At 36.9% G+C, this 25,188-nt stretch overlaps 1 protein-coding gene across 2 annotated transcripts; it reads left to right on the top strand.

Moving 5' to 3' along the window:
- The first annotated feature begins 399 nt into the window (after positions 1 to 399).
- Positions 400 to 25,188, top strand: LOC121389467 (kielin/chordin-like protein). Of its 2 annotated transcripts, XM_041521104.1 has the most exons (9): positions 400 to 504; positions 5,814 to 5,942; positions 10,577 to 10,714; positions 14,313 to 14,441; positions 16,861 to 16,893; positions 17,579 to 17,696; positions 19,680 to 19,777; positions 23,500 to 23,614; positions 24,971 to 25,188. In XM_041521104.1, exons 1-9 carry the CDS (start codon positions 450 to 452, stop codon positions 25,095 to 25,097), a joined length of 942 nt encoding a protein of 313 aa, XP_041377038.1. In that variant the 5' UTR covers positions 400 to 449; the 3' UTR covers positions 25,098 to 25,188. The 2 variants fall into 2 exon arrangements, with proteins under 2 accessions (XP_041377038.1, XP_041377039.1); XM_041521105.1 differs by lacking the exons at positions 400 to 504; positions 5,814 to 5,942; positions 10,577 to 10,714 and adding an exon at positions 11,022 to 11,036.

Here is a 25,188-nt window from a genome sequence, read left to right as displayed (position 1 = left end):
TCAAATGGGGTAAATGTGTTATTATTTGAAAGTCCTACTAACACCAATAAGACGCGACATCCAATAGCCGATGATTAATAAATCAATGTGCTCTAGTGGTGTCGTTAAACAAAACAAACTTTGATCCCAATAAGACGTTTGCAAAACGTAGGACTCTCCTGAGGGGCAGAAGCTCGCTCAATTCCTCGGTTTGTCCTCTCCTGATGGTTCTTCTAGGTCAGGTCAGGTCAGGGAGTTTAACGGGCACATTCAGAGCAAGCTGTTGTATCGCACGGCTGTCCTGGGCGCAGATGTTGGCCTCAACCGGTTCCTCCGTCCAGGACAGGGGTTCCTCTAGAACTATTGTGCTATTTATACATTATTATAAAATCTTATCTCGAGTTCCAGATCTTGTGAACAAAGACGTATGATTAGAAAGCAACGTGCTGTGTCGGCGTAGATATATCAACATGACCGGTATATTACAAATTTGTGGCCTAGTTTTGATACTAACCTCTGTAAATGGTAAGTTCCCTTTATTAAAGAGTTCATTTTTAAAACACGTATACTCGCCCATTTTCAGATTTTGAAGTAAGAAATGAAGGTATATTGATATTAGGCCAAATCAACAACATGACTGTAAAGTTCCCATTAAAACGCGATCTATTCCCATTAAAACGCGATCTATTCCCATTAAAGAGAATCTTAAAACTGCTTCGTGTAATTTACATAATTATAACTCTTTTATTATTTGTGAACGTGAATAAAATACTCACAACAGTATGCATTTATAAAGTGGTTTACATGTTTTCTGTATGTATGTACATACATGGATATGGAACATAAAAGGTTTTTTATAGCAAATATCTGAGGTAATAAAGACAATAACAAACTCGGTACTAACTACAATGACATTTTTGTGCGACGTGAACTAATTTTCATTTGTCACTCGCTAAAACTCGTCACAAGTGAAAATCATTTCACTCGGGACATAAATGTCATAATAACTGGTAACTCGTTTATTATATTATACTAATATTTAAATAACGAGAATTGTATATAGAAATACAATAAATAAACGTGATAGTTCAGGGCCGTACCCTGATCAAAATCCGGGGGGGGGGGGGGGCACTACTTTTTATAAACAAATGAAACACTATACAAATTAAACCCTGAATGTGTATGCTATTTTCTCGAGTAAAAAAAAAAAGGTGAGATTCTCAAGGGGGTAACTGCCCCCTGCCCCCCCCCCCCACGGAGGGTATGGCCCATTGGGCTATATCTCGTACCAGACAGTGCACCACGACTAGTATATCAAAGGCCGTGGTATGTACTACCCTGTCTGTGGGCTGGTGCATATAAAAAGATCCCTTGCTGCTAATCGAATTGAGTAGCCCATGAAGTGGCGACAGTGGGTTTCTTTTGTCCATATCTGTGTGGTCCTTAACTATATGTCTGACGCCATATAACCGTAAATAAAATGTGTTGACTGCGTCGTTAAATAAAACATTTCTTTTTTTTCAAATAGTGATATGAAAAAGTCAGGTCAGGTCATAGGTTTTAACGTGCACATTTAGAACAAGCTGTTGTAGTACACGCCTGTCATGGGCGCAGGTGTTGACTTCGCTGGCTCCTCCGACCAGGACAGGAAAGAGTTTTGGGGTGGGGGGGGGGGATCAGCCGCGTTGTCATGTGCAAGGGAGCACAAGCAGCCTGACCAGGGTCGGCAGCAAGCGAGGGTCGGTTTTAGTGCTACTGAATTTGTAAATGTCCCGTAGGTTTAAAGCCAAATAGAAAATATTGCTTAATATTTTAAGGTAATTTTGACGCATAATAATTTAGAACGGGTCATCGAAATTGAAAATGGAGATATGAAAAGGCATTTCTGAATTTTATATAAAGTTTTTCATCGAGACCTATTTCCTAAGTCTGATCCTATTATAGAGACTGTCGTCAGTTCGCCGCCATTAAAATATGTTTTCTATTAATAAAATAATTTAATGAATAAAATATAGTTTCTTGTTTAGAATATAAGTATTAGGAAATAAAATAAAATTTAACACAATACAAATCCTGGGACTATCAGAAACCCATCTAATAATGTAGCCACTGATATTTCAAGTAGACACATTTTATGTAGACAAATATATTTAATATGTAATTTTAATCACTAAAACATCTCTGTTAGTGGGAAACATTTTAACAATGGCAACACACCCAGCAGAGTCCCTTTAAAGCTGTATCCTAAAGCTCTATCCTAACCGGCCGCGAGCGATGTGAACGATTATTTTAGAAATCATTGATTTCCATTGCCGCATCCTAACTACACGCGCGCGACGCGACAGATTTATATGTTGTGTCGCACGCGTGCGGTTAGGATGCAGCAATTGAAGTGAATGATTTCTAAAATAATCGCTCGCATCGCTCGCGTCCGGTTAGGATACAGCTTAATCGGCCGCGAGCGACGCGTACGGCGCGATAGATAATTATGTCGTGTCGCACGCCTTCGGTTGGGATGCGGCAATTGAAATCAATGTGCTATCCTGTCTGTGGGATGGTGCATATAAAAGATCACTTGCTACTAATGATAAAATGTAGAGGGTTTCCTCTCTAACACAGTGATAAAATTACCAAATATTTGACATCCAATAGCCGATGATTAATGAATCATTGTGCTCTAGTGGTGTCGTTACACAAAACAAACTTTTTTGGGTGATTGTCGGGCACTTGTCGTTTTGAGATGGCCCCTGGAAGACGGAATGGCTGAGTGGGCGATCATGTGACGCAACGTCACGATATAGGTCGGCGAACTTAGAATTCTGCTGTCCGGAGTTTGCCGAAACTTAGCTGAATGTGGGTGCTGTCGGGTTTCTTTCTGTAGTGTGTGTATTAGTGATTAATATCTGAATTTCTTTTAATCAATCAACTCGAAAATGATCGATATAAAAGTATTTCACGTCAAACATAGGATTGTTGTGATATTAGAGCGGAAATCTTTGCCAACTTTTTGGTTGTCGGGAATTGCCAAAAAAAATACATAGCTTGGTCTCTGACTAATGAGAGCGTATTTATGTCCAAATGTCCGTCTAGCTCTCTTACAGTCAGAGTACTCGGGCTAGTAGGTACTGGGTTCGGATCCCAGTCGAGGCATGGGATTTTTAATCCAGATACCGACTCCAAACCCTGAGTGAGTGCTCCGCAAGGCTCAATGGGTAGGTGTAAACCACTTACACCGACCAGTGATCCATAACTGGTTCAACAAAGGCTATGGTTTGTGCTATCCTGTCTGTGGGAAGCGCAAATAAAAGATCCCTTGCTGCTAATCGGAAAGAGTAGCCCATGAAGTGGCGACAGCGGGTTTCCTCTCAAAATCTGTGTGGTTGTTAACCATATGTTTGACGCCATATAACCGTAAATAAAATGTGTTGAGTGCGTCGTTAAATAAAACATTTCTTTCTTTCTTTCTTTCCTAACCGCACGCGTGCGGTTAGGATGCAGCTTGTGAAAGCAAAGATTTATAAAATAATCGCTCGCGTCACTCGCGGCCGTTTATGATACAGCTTTAAGTTTTATGCTGTATCCTAACCGGTCGCGCCGTACGTGTGCGGTTAGGATACGGCGATTGAAATCAATGATTTATTAAAATAACCGTTTGCATCGCTCGCATCGTTCGCGTCGCTCGCGGACGGTTAGGATACAGCTTACGTAGAGTAGCGGCATGGGTAATGGTGGCTAGAGACTTCTTGCTGACAAAAACAATTTATTTATTGTAATTATAGTCGTTCGATGGTCCTTGGTTTCTTCTAATTCCATAGATCAATTGTTGCAATTATTACCATACATTTAACTATCAATTAGTCTGCTAAGACTCACTGATTAAACAATGTGCTGAGGTGTTATTAAACAAACATTCTTTTCACGTTATTTCTACGGTTGTTAACTTTTTAACATATTTACCTTTTTGTATGAAAGCTATCCATGTAGGCTATCTGATATTAACAACGTGATAAACTCACGAGAGAAAGCAGGTGTTTCAACTGCGGGGGCGTCTATCGTGTTTACCTATACAATATAGTTATACAGCTATACTACTCAAAACGATTTCCATGTAGAATAATATAGTTATACACCACTCTAAACGATTTCCATGTACAATACTTGAGTTATACACTACTCTAAACGATTTCCATGAATAATGATATAGTTATATATTACTCAAAACGATTTACATTCAAAATACTATAGTTACATTCCACTCAAAACGATTTCCATATACAATTCTATAGTTATATTCCACTCAAAATGATTTCCGTGTACAATAATATAGTTATATACAACTCAAAACGATTTCCATGTAGAAAAATACAGTTATATACTACTCAAAATTATTTGCATGTAGAAAAATGTAGTTATATACTAGTTAAAACGATTTCCATGTAGATTAATATAGTTATATAATTCTCAAAACATTTTCCATGTATAATAATATAGTAATACATGTATACTATTTAAAACAATTTACATTGAATAATATAATAATAGAATAATATAATTATAGTTCACTCAAAACCATTTCTATAGTTACGTACTATTCAAACAAATTTCCATAATTATATACTGCTCAAAATAATTTCCATAGTTATATACTACTCAAAATAATTTCCATAGTTATACATTGTATACTACTCAAAACAATTTCCATAGTTATATACTACTCAAAACAATTTCCATAGATATATACCTACTACTCAAAACAACTTCCATAGATATATACCTACTACTCAAAACAGTTTCCATAGATATATACCTACTACTCAAAACAATTTCCATAGTTATATACGACTCAAAACAATTTCCATAGTAATATACTACTCAAAACAATTTCCATAGTTATATACTACTCAAAACAATTTCCATAGTTATATACTATTCAAAACAATTTCCATAGTTATATACTACTCAAAACAATTTCCATAGATATATACTACTCAAAACAATTTCCATAGATACATGTATATAGTACTCAAAACAATTTCCATAGATATATACTACTAAACATAATTTAAAGCCACTGACCCTAGTTATTGGGCAGTGTAAAATAGTTGTGGCTTCTACAGCTCGTTTACAAATGTTTCGGTTAAATTATCAGTTTTTGGCAAATCCAAAGAGTTTTTTTCAAAATCAGCTGTATACTGAACAGAAAAGTTACGTACCTCGGAAACGAGGATCAGTAGGTTCAAGAGTCAACATCTGAAACAAATTGTATGCATGTGACACCATTAGAGATTGAGTCTGGACTCTAAAAGTTTTATAAGCACGGGCCCTGGTGCTTATCAAACTTTTAGAGTCTAGACTCGAGACTAATAGAGTCTGAGACACTAATGTCATGAAAACGTTGTACAAATTGTATATGTGTGACGTCATCAGATATTGAGTCTGGACTGTAAAGGTTTTATAAGCAAGGGCCCAGACACTTTGATAGGAATACCAAAACACAGGCAGTTTATTCTGTCTGTCTGTCTGTCTGTCTGTCTGTCTGAATACAAATTAATAGAGTTGTTAAATACAAACAACATTAAAGAATTGTGTAATTTAGGTAAATATCTATTGAAAGTATTAAAAACAAATGTGAAACCTATGTCATTGTTATTTAGAGACAAACTCGACTTTTTCATGTTCTGTTATATTCTCCTTTGATTGTAATAGTGCTATTTTGCATCTTTCATTCGTTTTCCAGCATGTTATTGCTCAAAGTTTCAATAAAGAATTGAAAGAATTGAATACAAAATTAATGGTTAGTACATTTTTATGTTTTCTAAATTATTTTTTATTAGGAAACCCATTGACACGAGGTCAAACGTGTGCGGATAAAATAAGCAATTGCGTTGCTTACGGAAACAACGTCTGCACTCAGTTCCGACAGTGGGCAACAGACAACTGCAAAAAGTTTTGTAACATCTGCCGTAAGTATAATATATATGGCAAAACATTTATTCAGTTATTGAGGCCATATGACAAAGATAACTACTTTTAAAACAAATTGATCGTGCGCTAATCGTATACAAATTACAATACATATTCAATTTAAACTGATAGATTTATCTTTAGAAACAAAGCTATTCCAGTAATACATTTCATATTTTTATTCGAAATCATATATCACTGAGTGAAGTTTGCAATCATATCTCACGAGTCGCTCTTGCGTGACGAGTGTGATATGATTGAAAAATTCACAAGATGAGTTATAAATCATATTTGACAAAACACATGAAATTTTCTATTTATATAACTTTTGGCAATTTACCTTTATTTTTAAAATGCCAGCAGCAAAATAGTTTCAGCTCTCTTACAGTGAAGATAACACTTTCTACAGTGACGATAACACATTTTAGAGTGAAATAGTGAAAGTTTCATTCTAAAATGTGTTATCATCACTGAGTGACTGATAACACTTTTACTTCACTGATATTTTAAGATATTTCACTAAATGTTATATAATAAATTATATTTTTTCTTAAATGATTTACTATAAAATATTCTGATATGAAATATTTCATGCTTAGTTAAACAATAATATGTACATACTGAAAGAAATTATATTCATCTTCAAATTGATTGAGATTTCACGTTGTACAGAGAGTTTCATTTTTTTTCTGTTCCTGGATAAATTCTAGATCTGCTTTTTGTACTTTTAATTTATGTGACAAACACCTAATTTTAGAAAACAGTTCTCAAGATATCTTTATATTGTGACAAATATAATATATACTTTTCTGTTTCTAAAAGAGATTTATAAGAAGAATATGCCTTCAAAATATGAGAAGTATTAATTTTATCACGCCAGTGTTGAAAATCAATGTCTTTGCATCTCTGTACAAAGCTGGACATAAATAACTTGATACTGTCACATTGTTGAGCAATCCAAACATGAAGAAACAATGTTTGAAACGACAGTGTTCTTACACGTGATACCTACTTGATTTTTCCAGTTTCATGGTAACATTTCAACATATCATAACAAGCTTTGCAATATCTTCGATTAATCCATACGTAACAACGGCTAACATATTTCACACATAAATAATCTCCACCTATTTCCGCAAGAATATCATAACAAGCTTTGGGATATCTTCGATGAATCTATATGTAACAATTTACACGAAAATTGTATACAACGGCTAACATATTTTACACATAAATAATCTCTACCTATTTTCACAAGAATATCATAACAATCTTCGGGATATCTTCGATGTAATAATTTACACCAAAATTGTGTACAACGGCTAACATATTTCACACCCTATTTCCGCAAGCACAGTATTTGAAGACACTCTCTTTGAAACACCTTTTTAAATACCTTTTAAAAAATAACTTTTCAATCGATTCTCGATCAGTAAAGTCCCATATTTCAGAACCATATAGTAAAACAGGGGCTATTTTAATATCAAATATATTCTGGACAGTACTATTGATTATGTAATGTGTCTCTTAAATAAAGTAAAAATAGGAAAGCAGGCTTTCCTCGCCTTAGACCATTTCAAACGGAGAGATACTTATAACATGACATAGTAGTTAATTGAATTCCTTCTAAAACCACTTCTCGTTACGCCTTAAGTCTCCACTGTTTGTAAATACAATTGTATTAGATTTATCAATATCAACTTCTAATCCACTTTTACACAAAACGTATTTAGCGCATCAAGCTTTTTTTTTTTTGCAAACCTATTACTGTATCATCAATAAGTACACCAACTTCAGCAAAGAGAAGCATTAATATATCATTAATATTTTCATTCAAAACAAATTCCTCGAAGATTACTCTTACTCATCTCAATTATAAATTCATTGAGTATAAGTAGCATAATATCAGACATTGTCATAACCTTTGACATGAGACATTAACAGGACATTTGATACAAGAAATTATCATAACCTTTGACACGATACATTATCATAAGCTTTAACGCTATATATTATTATACTTTACGGACACCGCACATTAGCATAACATTTGACACCACAGATATATTATTATAACATTTAAAATGACACATTATAATAGCATTTGCCACAACATATCATAAGCTTTGACACCACACTCTTGACATTGCAATCTAACCTAACATTTCATTTCTTTTTTATTGCCATAAAACAACTTTAGTCTAAAATAGTATATCTGAGATTCTTTTCATTGTATAACTGTACGGCAGCTATTCTTGTTTGCATAATCGTCGTAAGTAGCGAAAGAAGAATGAACCCACAGACCTAATATCCGAGGACAAAAGTTTGGGTCTTTTTTACGATTCCACTAGACAATGAACTTTATTAATCATCGGCTATTGGTTTTTAAACATTTAATCATTCAAATATATAGAGTTAGAGAAAATTCAAACATTGGGTTGGGAACAAATCAATCAGAAAACTCGTCCATAGAGGGGGTTTGATTCTACGACGTGCTGGCGAGTCGTTAAATATTAATTCATTGATTCTATCCTCTGCAAGTTTGGGCTTTTTAAACCTAGTTTGGGGTGGCGGTCCTCCTACGGGCGGTGCAGGATGGATGAAACATCCTGTTACGGGTCACCTAGAGGAGTGACGGTCCTCTTGAGGTCGAGCACCTGATAGTGAATCATGAAAGTAATCACGACTTTGCCTAATGTCCTTTCGACTCTGCCATGCGCAGATATACGATTTTGATATGGGAATACGAGTTCGTCATTTAGATTCAGTCATTCCACGATCAAAGCTCACCAGTCGAGCGCTCTTCCACGGCGCTAGATCCGCCGTCAATAGTTGATATGGGTAAAAGACGAGGTTGTTTGTTTTTCGACACCTCAGCACATTTCAAACTAGAACACACTGATTAATTCATCATTGGCTATTGGATGTCAAACATTTGGTCATTCTGACACGTAGTTGTCAGAGGAAACCCGCTACATTTTTTCTAATGCAGCAAGAGATCTTTTATATGCACTTTCCCACAGACAGGAAAGCAAATACCTTGGGGTTTTTTTACCAGTTGTGGTGCACTGTTTGGAACGAGAAAAAGCCCATTTTAAAGTACGGATAACACAGTAACACATGCCTGTTGCGACATTCGGTCTAGTAGAGAGTACGAGAAGAAACCCGCAGTACTGCCACCACATAGACTTCCAATAGAATAGTAGTGACGGCATCATATTCATAACGGAAAATGTCGCTAATAGAAGGCATCTATATCGAAGTCGGTGCTATGTTGTATCTAATGAAATAGCAACACACACCATAAAACCCACATATGTATGATATCGATTTAACGACATACGATTGGCTGCTCACAGATGATGAACCGGTTGCCACAACCATACCATCCAATGAATAAAGCACGATCAAAATAGATTGCTCTGTGACGTATTAGTTAACTTGAAGCACATGGGCCGTAAATATGTTGGGTTTTTTGGAAAACACGTTTAAAATTAGTTCAAGCGTAGTTTTTCAGAATATGTAAGATATATAATACTACATTTGTGTCAGTTAGATACCATTTATCTTTCAACTCGTTTATAAACGTATTCAACTCACTTTCGCTTACGTTTTACAACAAGCTAATTAAAATTAGCTCCACTGGTTAATTACTATTACCTGTGGATCTAACTGCAGCCCGCTGGAGCTCATTTCCAGTTGACCTTTCATTCAACCAATCAAACCCGTACTTGCAAAATCATGCCAGTGATTTGAAAAGAATTTGAAAACATTCGGGATTACGGAAAATTCCGTTTCAAGACGAAACCAAACCCCGTGATGGTATAGCCATAAAATCTGTTTATACTAGTATACAATCCAGAGTTTATTATTGCACTTTTCCTCCAGTTTTTTAAATGTTGAAATAGACCAACAAATTCGCCTATTGCATAAATAGTCTCGCCCGATATTTTTAGAATTTGTATGCTCCCGAATAACGCTATAAAAGACGAAATGTAATTGGTCGATATTTAAATTTTTATTTATAGATGAAATGCCACCTGGACATGGGAGTCCACGCAATGCTGTTAGATCTATTGGTAGACCAGTAGCGTTAAGTTTAATCAGATTGGTTTTACAACAACTCGTTGTAAGATAAATGGAATGTATCGGCCACTCGTGCAATCTAATTAAAATTACCTCAACTGGTTAATAATTAGACCAATAAGAATCTCTTGTTTTTGGTTAACGACACCTCTAGAGCACATTGATTAAATAATCATTAGCTATTGGATGTCAAACATTTGGTAATTCTGACACGTAACCATCAGAGGAAACCAACTACATTTTTCCTAATGCAGTAAGGGATCTTTTCTATGCACCATCCCACAGACAGGATAGTACATACCACAAACTTCGATATACCAGTCGTGATGCACTGGCTGAATCGAGAAATAGTCCCGTGGTCCCACCGACGGGGGTCGATCCCAAAGCAACCGCGCATCAAGCGACCGCTTTACCACTGGGCTACGTTCCGCTCGACAATTAGACTTAACAGACCATTAGAGCTGTTTCAATCAGATTGCCACTCGTGTAGTATTCTTTATTTATAAGTTGTTGTTTATTTGTGATGTCTGACACTATTTCGTTTAAGATGGTTCTGCGAGCACCACACCTAACCAGGGAGGTTGTTCGGACAAGGTGAACAACTGTCACTTGCTGGGATCGAATCTGTGCACGGTCTACGTTCAGTTCTCCCAAATCAACTGCAAGAAAACCTGCAACATGTGCAGTAGGTATACCAGTGGTTAATTCGGGGGGGGGGGGGGGGCAAGAAAACCTGCAACATGTGCAGTAGGTATACCAGTGGTCAATTCGGGGTGTGTGTGTGTGTGTGTGTGTGTGTCAAGTAAACCTGCAACATGTGCAGTAGGTATACTAGTGGTTAATTCGGGGGGGGGGGGGTCAGGTAAACCTGCAACATGTGCAGTAGGTATACCAGTGGCCAATTCGGGGGGGGGGGGGGTCGAGAAAACCTGCAACATGTGCAGTAGGTATACCAGTGGCCAATTCGGGGGGGGGGGGGGGGGTCGAGAAAACCTGCAACATGTGCAGTAGGTATACCAGTGGTCAATTCAGAGGCGAAGGGGTTTCAAGTGTTTGCATCTTTTTCTTGTATTGGAAACAGCACATGAGACATATTTTAAAAACCAAGCATAGAGCATACAACGAATTTATATTATGAGCAGTTTACCGAATCCAACAGGCGCTTCCTGAGTTTACCAGTGATATAATAAATGTATGTATTGTTATTGTAATATCTTGCTCGGCTTGGTGTTTTCTGGAAAGATTGCCATGTTGCAGTGCCAGTTAATGTAAAGACTGTGGGTGCCCTTTTTAAACGTTTTATCCCTTCCTACACAAATCCTGTATTCGCCCCTGCAACTGACGCCATATAACCGTAAATAAAATGTGTTGAGTGCCCCCTGCAAAATTACTAACCACTGCTCAGTTCCTCATCCGCAAACTTCAAATTCCAGCTCGAAGGAAGGACGCACTCAACACATTTTATTTACGGTTATATGGCGTCGGACATTAAGGACCACACAGATATTGATGGAGGAAACCCGCTGTCGCCACTTCATGCGCTTCTCTTTTCGATTAGCAGCAAGGGATCTTTTATACGCACCATCACACAGACACGATAGCACATACCACGGTCTTTGATGTACCAGTCGTGGTGCATTGGCTAGAGCGAGAGCTCAGCTCGATTTCACTCTGCATCTGCCACTTGTATCCCTTGATTTTCAATTCAGTGCCTGTACACTAATATTAATGCTTAATTTATCTTTAATATTTAGTTAATAATGACAAAGAGAGAATATGAGGAAGCGTAGATTCGTGATAATTCGAGTTCTTCTTTTTTTCACAAATCAACATTTTTGCGTCCATTCTGTAGCTTAATTCGTTATGCATTAAATTGTTTCACGTGACTGCCAAATTAATATCTATTTTATATCTGTACGGGTGCTTGACGTGGAGGCTGGAGACACGCACCTCTACTCTAGGATACCGAAGGTCCTGAAAATACAGCCTTTGTAATTTTTATCTTTTTAGTTGTCTTCAATCCAGGTAGATCTATTCATTTCTTGTCGAATATTTCCTTGATCAAGTATTAATGAAAGCAAATATATAATAAACGTAAGAAACATTCTTCTTAGATTTATGTCATGCTTTATCGACTCTATAAACGAGCCTTAAAAATATATGTTAATATATATTTGGTAGAAATATTTTTGTTATTTATCCATTAATGTGCAAAAGAGATTACACTATTTTCAAGCATCTTTGTGTGAATTTATTTTTTTTACAATCCTAATGAAAGTCTTATTTCATATTCACTATGCATGTGGGATCATAACACAGACAGTAAAATATTAAATGTACAACATATAAGAAGTTTGCATATGATCTGGGGCGTAGCCAGAGAGGAAAAAACGCCGACGAAAACCCAGACCTGTAAAATAAATATCAGTGTCATGGGAAAAATAAAATAAATCTGGGGAAATTCCAGACAAGGCAAGTGCCTCGATTGCCTCGTGCTGGCTACGCCATTGATGATGTATCCCTTATTATTCAATTTAATGTATGTACACTAATAATAATGCTTAATTTATGATATCTTTAATATTTAAAACTTTAATAATTAATGAAAATTAGATAATATAGGGCCTATTCATTATTTTCTCTTCTGCTACAAACATAAATATATTCTGTGCAATCAAAATTTTAAAATAAATCTAATTTTATTCTACTAAAACGTAGCATAGAGAAGACTTCGTGCTGTTGAAACAAAGAACTTATAGGACCTGTCCTGAGATTGCAGCCATTGTATGATGTTTTCGATTAACAGAGCTTTTTGGGGGACTAAAATTAAATATATTTTTGTTTTTATTATTAGAATACCAGTATCTGTATATCCAATGTGTAGCAGTCACTGTTCATTTTGCTTTGTAATATTTTCCATTTCTTACGTACGAAATGATTAGAAGGTAAAATCCGCTTAGATCTAGTACAACAAACATCTTGTTTACACAGACCTTAAAGGGACATCCCTGAGTTTGCTGCTATTTTTAAGATGTTATCGACTAACAGAGACTTTTTAACGATTGTAATTACATATCAAACATATTTTTCTGCATAAAATATTAGTGGCTGTATATTAAACGTGTTTCAGATCGTTCTAATATTTGTACTAGGTTAAATTTCATTTTATTTCCTAAAATAAATTGTTTTCGTGCGTATGAAATTATTTGAAGACAAAATCCAGTTTGGGCTTGTTACAAATATTAAAACGACCAGAAACACATTGACTATACAGACACTGATATTCTAAACAAGAAAATATATTTAATATGTAAGTTTAACGTAGAAATATTTTATTAGTTGGAAACATCTTACAATGCAGCAAACTGCATTCTAAACAGGAAACTCTCTTTCTTACACACCCGTTGGTGAGAACACCATGCGTTATGTTTTATTAACACATGGTTGTTTACACATGTACGTGTGTTAACAATTTCAAGACATACGACTGGCTGCTCCTAGGTGATGACCAGGTCACCAATGCCATACATCCAATGAAAAACTACACGATGGAAATTGATTACATTGTGACGTGTAGTTAACCTGACAATCATGGGTCTGTGACGCGTAAGTTAGCTACAAGTGCAACGGCTGTAAATAACTTTTAGTCGCAAAATATGTTAAAATTTGCTTAAAATCTGGTTTTTGAGGATATGTAAGAAACAGAATAATACATTCATGTCCGTTAGATACCATTTATCTCACAACTCGTTTAAAAACGTATCAAACTCGCTTTTGCTCGTTAGATACATTTTAAAACAACTCGTTGTGAGATACTTGGTATCTAACGGCCACTCATGTATTATTCTCTATTTGTCCGTCTTTGTTCCAACAAGCTAATTGGTACAATTATGAATAACGTGTTATATACTGACGTCCAAAAGAAACTTTACATTCAAATAATTTGATAAATATTGTTGCTAATCGAAGAGAACCAATTTAGAAACCACTTAACAAACACTTTGCATGTATCATGAAGTGACGTTTATATGTTTGAACTTCATAATACTTCCATATCCCACTGTACGCTTTGTTAGTTTTCTATAATACAATTTCAAGTCTTGTAAAGATACTTTTAGACGTCAGTAGGTCAGTACGTATAATTATGTGATGAATATAACATTAGATGATAAATTATGGATAACGTATTACCGGTAGTTTTTAATAATGTATGTAGTAGTAGTACATCAACGTTTAGTTCGTGTACACGCTGGTTAGTAGTGTGTTTGTTTTGTTTGTCCCAGACACCGCAAGTTCCAGCTCTAACTGTGAGGACAAGCTGAAGAACTGTGCACTGTACGGACAGTCGTCGTGTGTCGGGCCATACGAGAGCTGGGCAAAGGCCAACTGCGCTAAATTCTGCAACAAATGTTGTAAGTTCACGATTATTACATAGTACAAGTGGCCATACCCCCGCCCCCCCTCCCCCCTCCCCCCTCCCCCCTCAATCATACCTTTTTTAACTATTAAATTTTATAAAATGATACATACATACATACATACATACAGAGTGGGTACCCCCCCCCCTCCCCCCAATATGGGTTGCTGTTCCCCTCTCCTCTCGCAATATAAAATATAGTGCATAGGATTTTTTACCAGCTTTCGAGGAACTAACTTTGAAAATGTTTTCTATATCAACGTACTTTTATCTACGGTTTTATTATAGCGTTTTTGTTTCATGTATAGAGTTGTAACCAGGACCCAAATGTTCGAATACCGGTACCAAAATGGGGGGAAACTGCAATCATTATTTTAATTTTGGAAGCTCATCATTTGTGGTTTCTAGCACGGGCATTGTAGGCCTGCGTGGTGTTTATGGGTGTTGAGTTAGTACCACTTGATGGAATGACAAAAAAAAATTGTTTTGTTTAACCACACAACTAGAGCACATTGATTAATTAATCATCGGCTATTGGATGTCAAACATTTGATAATTCTGACTCGTATTCATCATAAGAAACCCAATGCATTTTTCCATTAGCAGCAAGGGATCTTTTATACGTACTTTCCCACAGACAGGAAAGCACATACCACGGTTTTTGACCAATTGTGGTGCACTGGCTGGAGAAAAAACGCAATCAGTTGAATGGATTGATGGAATGAGTCGCATGAGTCGTTCCATCAAGTGGTATTAACTAAACACCCATACACTCCAACCAGTACCTGAACCACCGTGATTTCTAGAAATATATCAGACCAGTGTGAATATCACAGGTTTTTATAAATATATATACTCTTCAAAAAAAAGTAGGGGAACCTGAAATATTAATGTTAATATCAACTATTAGTCCGAACATACGTTTTGACCACAGACATCCTAGTAAAGAACGTTCAGGTCTGTTTATCAATGCGCCGAAACACATTCCATAGTTTGCATGTGCATCACGCAGCTGCCTCGTACACGTGCGTAGGGTGTCATTTTCGATTTTGACCATTTCCAGGAAGGTCGATTAATCACTATGGAACATTATTTCTGTCAATCTTTTTTCATTCTGTTGATCATACAGTTGTTATTGTTTTGTTTTTAGTCATTTTTATTGTTTGAATTTGCGATTTACTGATAAAAAAACCTTTCAAATTTCACTTCTGACCCCAATCGTCCTTCAAGATCTTTGGTGGTCATAAAACCTACTGTAATACTAAACTACCGGTTGTAATGTTTGCCCAATTAATTAACTATTATCATATAACCATTCCCTACAGCTAATATACCTTACAATTGTGGCAATGGTAAATTCTTACTAGAGTTCCCCTACTTTTTTTGAAGAGTATATATATATATATATATATATATATATATATCATTTACTACCACTTCTCACTCGTGATGGGCTGAAAATGTTAAATCTTTAAAAAATATTTTAAATCAACTTTGAATTATAATAATTAGTATTCATTCAATGTATCAACTAATTTCTCGAATATATAATGACACTCACTATAGGCCCATAGGTCAAATATTATTAAAATAGCAACAGACTCAAAATTGTAAGTAAAAGAAGTGCGACGTTCATTGCACCTATTGCCCTCCTGTCTGTCGCATTAAAAACATAAGTTACCATTTTGAATCGGTTGCTATTTTAACAACATTTGACTTACATGTATGGTCCTAAAATTTTCACTGAAGGTGGAAAATATCTATGTTGTAATCGGTGTTTTGGGTTTTTGTTTTGGGGTTGTTGTTTTTTGTTTTTTGGGGGGGTTTGTTGTTGTTGTTTTTTGGGTGGGGGTGTTGGGGTTTTTATGTTTATGATATGTTGTTTTGTTTTGTTTAACGACACCACTAGAGCAGAATGATTAATTAATGATCGGCTGGTTTATGAGTCGTGGGTGTATGCAACCATGTCTGTCGGGTGTTTTGTCTACAAAAGAGAGCCGAAGAATGTAACGGGTTTCCTCTCTATGACTGTGTCAAAATGGCCATATTTTTGGCATCCAATAGTCGATTATTCATTCATCAGTGTGCTCTAATCGTGTCGTTAAACATAACAAACTTTAACGTACGATATAAAATATGGTTCCAACTTCGTCTGTAGGAGTACTGCCATTCCAAAGCGTGCCGTAAAAGGATGCAAGATGTTGCAGACTGATGTACATAGAATAATATTCCAGGCAAGGAATTGAAAGTTTTATAGAAATATGACTCAAATTATTCTGAGGACGAAATAACATTCATATTAGCAGATCTACTTGTTTGAAACATACATGAAATGCTACCTTAGGTCAAGTTAACTGATAAAAATACAAGTAATGATTTTAATAATGCTGTTCTATTTTCACGTTTACTTTCAGCAAGTGCGGGAACTGGCTCCATAGTCGGTCACAGTAAGTATATATACAGTGGCGGATCCAGAAAATCCATTTAGTGGGGCCATTGACTTGAGGCAGAATGCAAAAGGAACTTTGGGGGAGGTTTGGAGGGGGATTGTAAAAAGAAAATCGCAGAATTTAGGGTAGGGCCGGGCACCTGCCCCCCCCCCCCCCCCTAGATTCGCCTCTGATATACATGTCGAGATGTTAGGCTGAGAACAGGTTTTTTATATACATATGACGGACACTGGTTTGCAAAATGTGTATACATATGATACAAATGAAAATTATTATATCCCCAAATAAAATAAAGAAAACAAACAAACCAAACACAAAAAAAGAAAAAGAAAAAAGACACAAACAAACATCAACAATTAACCAATCCTGGACAAACATTATCTTATCCACCTATCACAAAAGAAAACCGTAAATATTTAAATAATGAACATGCATAAAATGTCAAGTTATAAATAATTAATTTTTAATGTGAGTGGTTTCAACAGAACATTTTGAAAACTTGTAAAAAGTAATGTCAGACCCAGGTAGTCAGAAAATAATACAACTTCGTCCTGTTCTCCGTGACCCTCCTCCCACCCCACCCCACCCCACCCTACCCGACCCCACCTTCCACTTTCCCTGGACGAACACTACTTCAAAGCTAATTACTATGTTTGTTGCTGTTTCCCTCCCCACCATACAGCCGACGTATGTGTTTACAAGGGGAAGATCCACAGTCAGGGAGAAACCTGGCAGGATGGGTGCGACAAGAGCTGCACGTGCGTCAACGGCAAGTCGGGATACTACACCTGTCAATCAAAGTAAGTTGTTAGGATACTATACCTGTCAATCAAAGTAAGTTGCTGGGATACTACACCTGTCAATCAAAGCAAGTTGTCGGGATACTACACCTGTCAATCAAAATAAGTTGGCAGGATACTATAACTGTCAATCAAAGTAAGTTGTCGGGATACTACACCTGTCAATCAAAGTAAGTTGCCGGGATACTACACCTGTCAATTAAAGTAAATTGTCGGGATACTACACCTGTCAATTAAAGTAAGATGCTGGGATACTACATCTGTCAATCAAAGTAAATTGTCGGGATACTACACCTGTCAATCAAAGTAAGTTGTCGGGATACTACACCTGTCAATTAAAGCAAGTTGCCGGGATACTACACCTGTCAATTAAAGTAAATTGTCGGGATACTACACCTGTCAATCAAAGTAAGTTGGCAGGATACTACACCTGTCAATTAAAGTAAATTGTCGGGATACTACACCTGTCAATTAAAGTAAGTTGGCAGGATACTACACATGCCAATCAAAGTAAGTTGCTGGGATACTACACCTGTCAATGAAAGTAAATTGTCGGGATGCTACACCTGTCAATCAAAGTAAGTTGTCGGGATACTACACCTGTCAATCAAAGTAAGTTGCCGGGATGCTACACCTGTCAATCAAAGTAAGTTGCCGGGATACTACACCTGTCAATCAAAGTAAGTTGCCGGGATATTACACCTGTCAATTAAAGTAAGTTGGCAGGATACTACACATGCCAATCAAAGTAAGTTGTCGGGATACTACACCTGTCAATTAAAGTATACTACACCTGTCAATCAAAGTAAGTTGCCGGGATACTATACCTGTCAATTAAAGTAAATTGTCGGGATACTACACCTGTCAATCAAAGTAAGTTGGCAGGATACTACACCTGTCAATTAAACTAAACTGTCGGGATACTACACCTGTCAATCAAAGTAAGTTGGCAGGATACTACACCTGTCAATTAAAGTAAATTGTCAGGATACTACACCTGTCAATTAAATTAAGTTGGCAGGATACTACACATGCCAATCAAAGTAAGTTGCTGGGATACTACACCTGTCAATCAAAGTAAACTGTCGGGATACTACACCCGTCAATCAAAGTAAGTTGCCGGGATACTATACCTGTCAATTAAAGTAAATTGTCGGGATACACCTGTCAATCAAAGTAAGTTGCCGGGATACTACACCTGTCAATCAAAGTAAGTTGCCGGGATACTATACCTGTCAATCAAAGTAAGTTGCTGGGATACTATACCTGTCAATGAAAGTAAGTTGACGGGATACTATACCTGTCAATCAAAGTAAGTTGGCAGGATACTACACATGCCAATCAAAGTAAGTTGTCAGGATACTACATCTGTCAAAGTAAGTTGCCGGGATACTATACCTGTCAATCAAAGTAAGTTGCCGGGATACTACATCTGTCAATCAAAGTAAGTTGCCGGGATACTACACCTGTCAATCAAAGTAAGTTGCCGGGATACTATACCTGTCAATCAAGTAAGTTGCCGGGATACTATACCTGTCAATCAAAGTAAGTTGCCGGGATACTACACCTATCGGTAGAATGCTTGCCTATAGTACTTGGGTCGTAGAATTGATGCCCCTCAGTGGATCAGTTTTCTTGTGGATTTTCCGTCGCAACTAGTATCCCATGACTGATATATCAAAGGCTGTGACATGTGCTATTCTGTCTATGGGAAAATGTATATAAAGGATTTCTGGCTACTAATGGGGAAATATGGCATTGTTTCCTTTGAAAACTGTATTAGAATTACGAAATGTTTGACATAGCCGATAGCCGATGATTAATAAATCAATGTGCTCTATTGTTGTCGTTAAACAAAACAAACATTACGTAACTTGATTTAGTTTGCAATTCATGGTGAAAATATGTTATTTAAAAATATATCGCATAATGTCATTGGATTCGCCATCTAGTATACATTATTATATAATGGTTGTTTTACAGATGTGCTGTGTACAAGAACTTGCCGCCATCTTGCACTCTGACCGCTATGCCTGGCCAGTGTTGCAAAAAACCAAATTGTCCAACTGGACTAGGAACCAGTAAGTAATACAACTTTGTGATGTCATCATACAATTTTCTGATGTCATAATACAACTTTGTGATGTCATCATACAACTTTGTGATGTCATAATATAGCTTTGTGATGTCATAATAGTGTGGGCACTTGTTGGCAATAATCCCTCAAAGAAATAAATGTAAACACTGGATTTACTGTACTCTTTTATTATAAAGTCAAACACTGGGGATTTTGAAGTAGAGAAAAAAGGGTGTACACCCAAACATCCCCCTCCACCCCACCACCCCACCCCCGATTGGACCAATAACTGAACAAGCCGTGTACAATGTTTCAAGATAGTGTATTTATTTTTTAATCTAGATGTATTTTTTCTTCTGCACTTAACCGGGGTCGGGGGGGGGGGGGGGGGGGGTGCGTAGCTCAGTGGTAAAGCGCTCACTTGATGCGTGGTCGGTCTAGAATTGATACCTGTCTGTGGGCCCATTGAACTTATTTCCTGTCTGTGAGATATAATATTCCTTGCTACTAATAGTAAAAGGTAGCGGGTTTCCTCTTTAAGACTATACGTCAAAATTACCAAATGTTTGACATTCAATAGCCGATTATTAATAAATCAATGTGCTTTAGTGGTGTCATTAAGCAAAACAAACTTTAACTCTAAGGCTATACATCAAAATTACCAAATGTTTGACATCCAATAGCGTTTATTAATTAATCAATGTGCTCTAGTGGTGTCATTTAGTAAAACAAACTTTAACTCTAAGGCTATACGTCAAAATGACCTTATGTTTGACATCCAATAACGTTTATTAATTAATCAATGTGCTCTAGTGGTGTCATTTAGTAAAACAAACTTTAACTCTAAGGCTATACGTCAAAATGACCAAATGTTTGACATCCAATAGCCGACGATTAATAAATCAATGTGCTCTAGTGGTGTCATTTAGTAAAACAAACTTTAACTCTAAGGCTATACGTCAAAATGACCAAATGTTTGACATCCAATAACGTTTATTAATTAATCAATGTGCTCTAGTGGTGTCATTTAGTAAAACAAACTTTAACTCTAAGGCTATACGTCAAAATGACCAAATGTTTGACATCCAATAGCGTTTATTAATTAATCAATGTGCTCTAGTGGTGTCATTTAGTAAAACAAACTTTAACTCTAAGGCTATACGTCAAAATGACCAAATGTTTGACATCCAATAGCCGACGATTAATAAATCAATGTGCTCTAGTGGTGTCATTTAGTAAAACAAACTTTAAAGGGACACACCCTAGTTACGTTTATTTGTTAACCATTACGGCGTTGTTTTTCGCTATTAAACCCCATTTTTCACAAATAAAATTGCACTTTACTTACATTTTATTATTTAGAATACACATTTCCATTTACCTGATGTGCTTTTTGGTAATCCTGATGTTTGTAAAACCACGAAATGCATTTTTTGCATTTTTTCACAAGACGTGTTGTCGAGAAAAAACCGTTAAGCAAGCGAGGTCCAATCTATTTTTAGAGGGGATATTTCCATTTCAATGTCACAGACGCTGGTATATCACGTGACCGTTATCATTTTGGTTCGGTTTGTTTTCTCGTGCACGGTTCGCGCAATCAACATCCGATTTGTTGTTGTTCATTTGTGAGATTTTTCTTCACAGTTCGTGAACATTTTCAGTAACAATAAAGTTCAGACAAGTAAGTGTCTCAATACAAAACGTTACAAACCCTTAAAACCAATAATTTTGCTAAGTCTTACGATATCTGGATAGGGGATACAACCAGGACAGAACAGTTGGAAAATGTCCAGGAGAGGTGAAACGAACGCACCCCAAGTCTGTGAAATTTGTCGTGACGTAGGCATTGTTGTGCTTCGAGCGACATCTACCGGTGACATCAGAATACTAACTTTCAAAATTATTTCAAGCAATTGGGACATGGGGATTCCTATGGTATTAATCGATATAAAACCTACTTTTTCATTCCATTGATAAAAACGTGATCTAAGTGTGTTACAGGTTTGTAGATTAACCAAATTATAATTTATTTTCGCTGGATGGAACTAGGGTGTGCGGCTTTAACTCTAAGGCTATACGTCAAAATTACCAAATGTTTGACATCCAATAGCCGACGATTAATAAATCAATGTGCTCTAGTGGTGTCATTTAGTAAAACAAACTTTAACTCTAAGGCTATACGTCAAAATGACCAAATGTTTGACATCCAATAGCCGACGATTAATAAATCAATGTGCTCTAGTGGTGTCATTTAGTAAAACAAACTTTAACTCTAAGGCTATACGTCAAAATGACCAAATGTTTGACATCCAATAACGTTTATTAATTAATCAATGTGCTCTAGTGGTGTCATTTAGTAAAACAAACTTTAACTCTAAGGCTATACGTCAAAATGACCAAATGTTTGACATCCAATAGCGTTTATTAATTAATCAATGTGCTCTAGTGGTGTCATTTAGTAAAACAAACTTTAACTCTAAGGCTATACGTCAAAATGACCAAATGTTTGACATCCAATAGCCGACGATTAATAAATCAATGTGCTCTAGTGGTGTCATTTAGTAAAACAAACTTTAAAGGGACACACCCTAGTTACGTTTATTTGTTAACCATTACGGCGTTGTTTTTCGCTATTAAACCCCATTTTTCACAAATAAAATTGCACTTTATTACATTTTATTATTTAGAATACACATTTCCATTCACCTGAAGTGCTTTTTGGTAATCCTGATGTTTGTAAAACCACGAAATGCATTTTTTGCATTTTTTCACAAGACGTGTTGTCGAGAAAAAACCGTTAAGCAAGCGAGGTCCAATCTATTTTTAGAGGGGATATTTCCATTTCAATGTCACAGACGCTGGTATATCACGTGACCGTTATCATTTTGGTTCGGTTTGTTTTCTCGTGCACGGTTCGCGCAATCAACATCCGATTTGTTGTTGTTCATTTGTGAGATTTTTCTTCACAGTTCGTGAACATTTTCAGTAACAATAAAGTTCAGACAAGTAAGTGTCTCAATACAAAACGTTACAAACCCTTAAAACCAATAATTTTGCTAAGTCTTACGATATCTGGATAGGGGATACAACCAGGACAGAACAGTTGGAACATGTCCAGGAGAGGTGAAACGAACGCACCCCAAGTCTGTGAAATTTGTCGTGACGTAGGCATTGTTGTGCTTCGAGCGACATCTACCGGTGACATCAGAATACTAACTTTCAAAATTATTTCAAGCAATTGGGACATGGGGATTCCTATGGTATTAATCGATATAAAACCTACTTTTTCACTCCATTTGATAAAAACGTGATCTAAGTGTGTTACAGGTTTGTAGATTAACCAAATTATAATTTATTTTCGCTGGATGGAACTAGGGTGTGCGGCTTTAACTCTAAGGCTATACGTCAAAATTACCAAATGTTTGACATCCAATAGCCGACGATTAATAAATCAATGTGCTCTAGTGGTGTCATTTAGTAAAACAAACTTTAACTCTAAGGCTATACGTCAAAATGACCAAATGTTTGACATCCAATAGCCGACGATTAATAAATCAATGTGCTCTAGTGGTGTCATTTAGTAAAACAAACTTTAACTCTAAGGCTATACGTCAAAATGACCAAATGTTTGACATCCAATAGCCGACGATTAATAAATCAATGTGCTCTAGTGGTGTCAATAAACAAAACAAACTTTAACTTTTTCTCTTGATGTTTATTTCCCAGACTTCTGTGTGTACAAAGGTAAGAACTACAAACAGCACCAGACGTGGAATGACGGCTGCAACTACAAGTGTACTTGTGAAGACGCCATGAAGGGGTTCTACAAGTGTCGATCAAGGTGACGGACTATCATCCTTCATTTCATTTTAGGTTTAAGCACGCTGTCCTGGGCACACACCTAAGCTATCTGGGTTGTTTGTCCAGGACAGTGGGTTAATAGTTAGTTGGTTAGTGGTTAGTGGTTAGTGAGAGAGAAGAGGGTGTAGCGGCCTTACACCTACCCATTGAGCCCTTAAGAACTTAACTCGCTCTGGGGTTGGAGCCGGTACCGGGCTGCAAACCTTGTACCTACCAGCCTGTAGTCCGATGGCTTAACTACTGCACCACCGAGGCTGGTTATCATCCTTCAGTAACCCTTTAACAAGACTTATTATGGGGCGCACATTAAGTCAATACTTTCCTTATTCCTTATTTAGCCAATTTAAAATGGTGCGAAAAGTTTTGAGGTCGTCGTTGGAGGATTTATTTTGTTAATAATGACGCAACTACTTCAATCAGGATTTAGTGAGTAGGCCCTATTGTAGGTTATACATTTTTGGTTTGTGTGTCCATTTGTTGCACTATTTCGGTCGAGAAACGGTTGAAACATGGTGCCACAAGTTTTGAATACCAGCTATATATATATATAGGGTAATATGACAATTTTCGGACATAGAAAGAACCACATTTTCCATGTCCGTTCGGACTAGGGCACAAGTTAATCCATATTAATACAACAGGGGTGGATCCAGGATATTGTTTGGGGGTCCCCAAATTCTAAACTGACAAGTTTGAGGTTGCAGACGGCAAACAAATCAAACTTCAAAGGGAAGGAAGGAAATGCTTTAACGATGCACTCAACACATTTCATTTACGGTTATATGGCGTCGGATCTAGCGCAGTCGACAGAGCACTCGCCTAAGGTGCGTCGGTCAAAGGATCAAATCTCCTTGGTGGAACAAGTTTCTCATTGGGCTTTTTGTCGTCCCAGCCAGTGCCCCACGATTGGTATACCAAAGACCGTTGTATGTGCTGTCCTGTCTATGGACATAACTTGCTACTAATGGAAAAATATAGCAGATTTCGTCTGACCACGTGTCACAATGAGCAAATGAGCTAGTGGTGTTGTTAAATAAAACAAACTATCTTTCTTTCCCACCCTTGCCTATATCAAGTATCACAGCCATGGTATGTACTATCCTGTCCATGGGATCTTGCATATAAAAGATCCCTTGCTGGTAATCGAAAAAGAGCAGCGCATGAAGTGGCGACAGTGGGTTTCCTCTCTCAATATCTGTGTGGTCCTTAACCATATGTCCGATGCCATATAACCGTTAATAAAATGTGTTGAGTGTGTCGTTAAATAAAACATGTCCTTCGTTCCTTATTCCTTTCTAGTCCATATCTGACGTGTTACTATGACCTGTTTTTTCAGGTGTGTCCAGTGGAACCTGCCTGATGAGTGTCACCTGCAAGCCCCGGGTCCCGGGCTGTGCTGTAACACCCCAAGCTGTCCGCCGGGCTTCCATGTCACGTACCCAGCCGGATATACCGTCGAGTGAACAAACGGGGAAACAAGCACATGGCGCTCATTCTGTCTCGTGTCAAACTTAAAACTTGACACGTTCATTAGTACCGTTTCAGTACTCATAA

This window comes from Gigantopelta aegis, chromosome 14 (assembly GCF_016097555.1).
Source record: "Gigantopelta aegis isolate Gae_Host chromosome 14, Gae_host_genome, whole genome shotgun sequence".
NCBI lineage: Eukaryota > Metazoa > Mollusca > Gastropoda > Neomphalida > Peltospiridae > Gigantopelta > Gigantopelta aegis.
The sequence above is the reverse complement of the archived record's forward strand: the minus strand, read 5'-3'. Positions and strand labels throughout refer to the sequence as shown.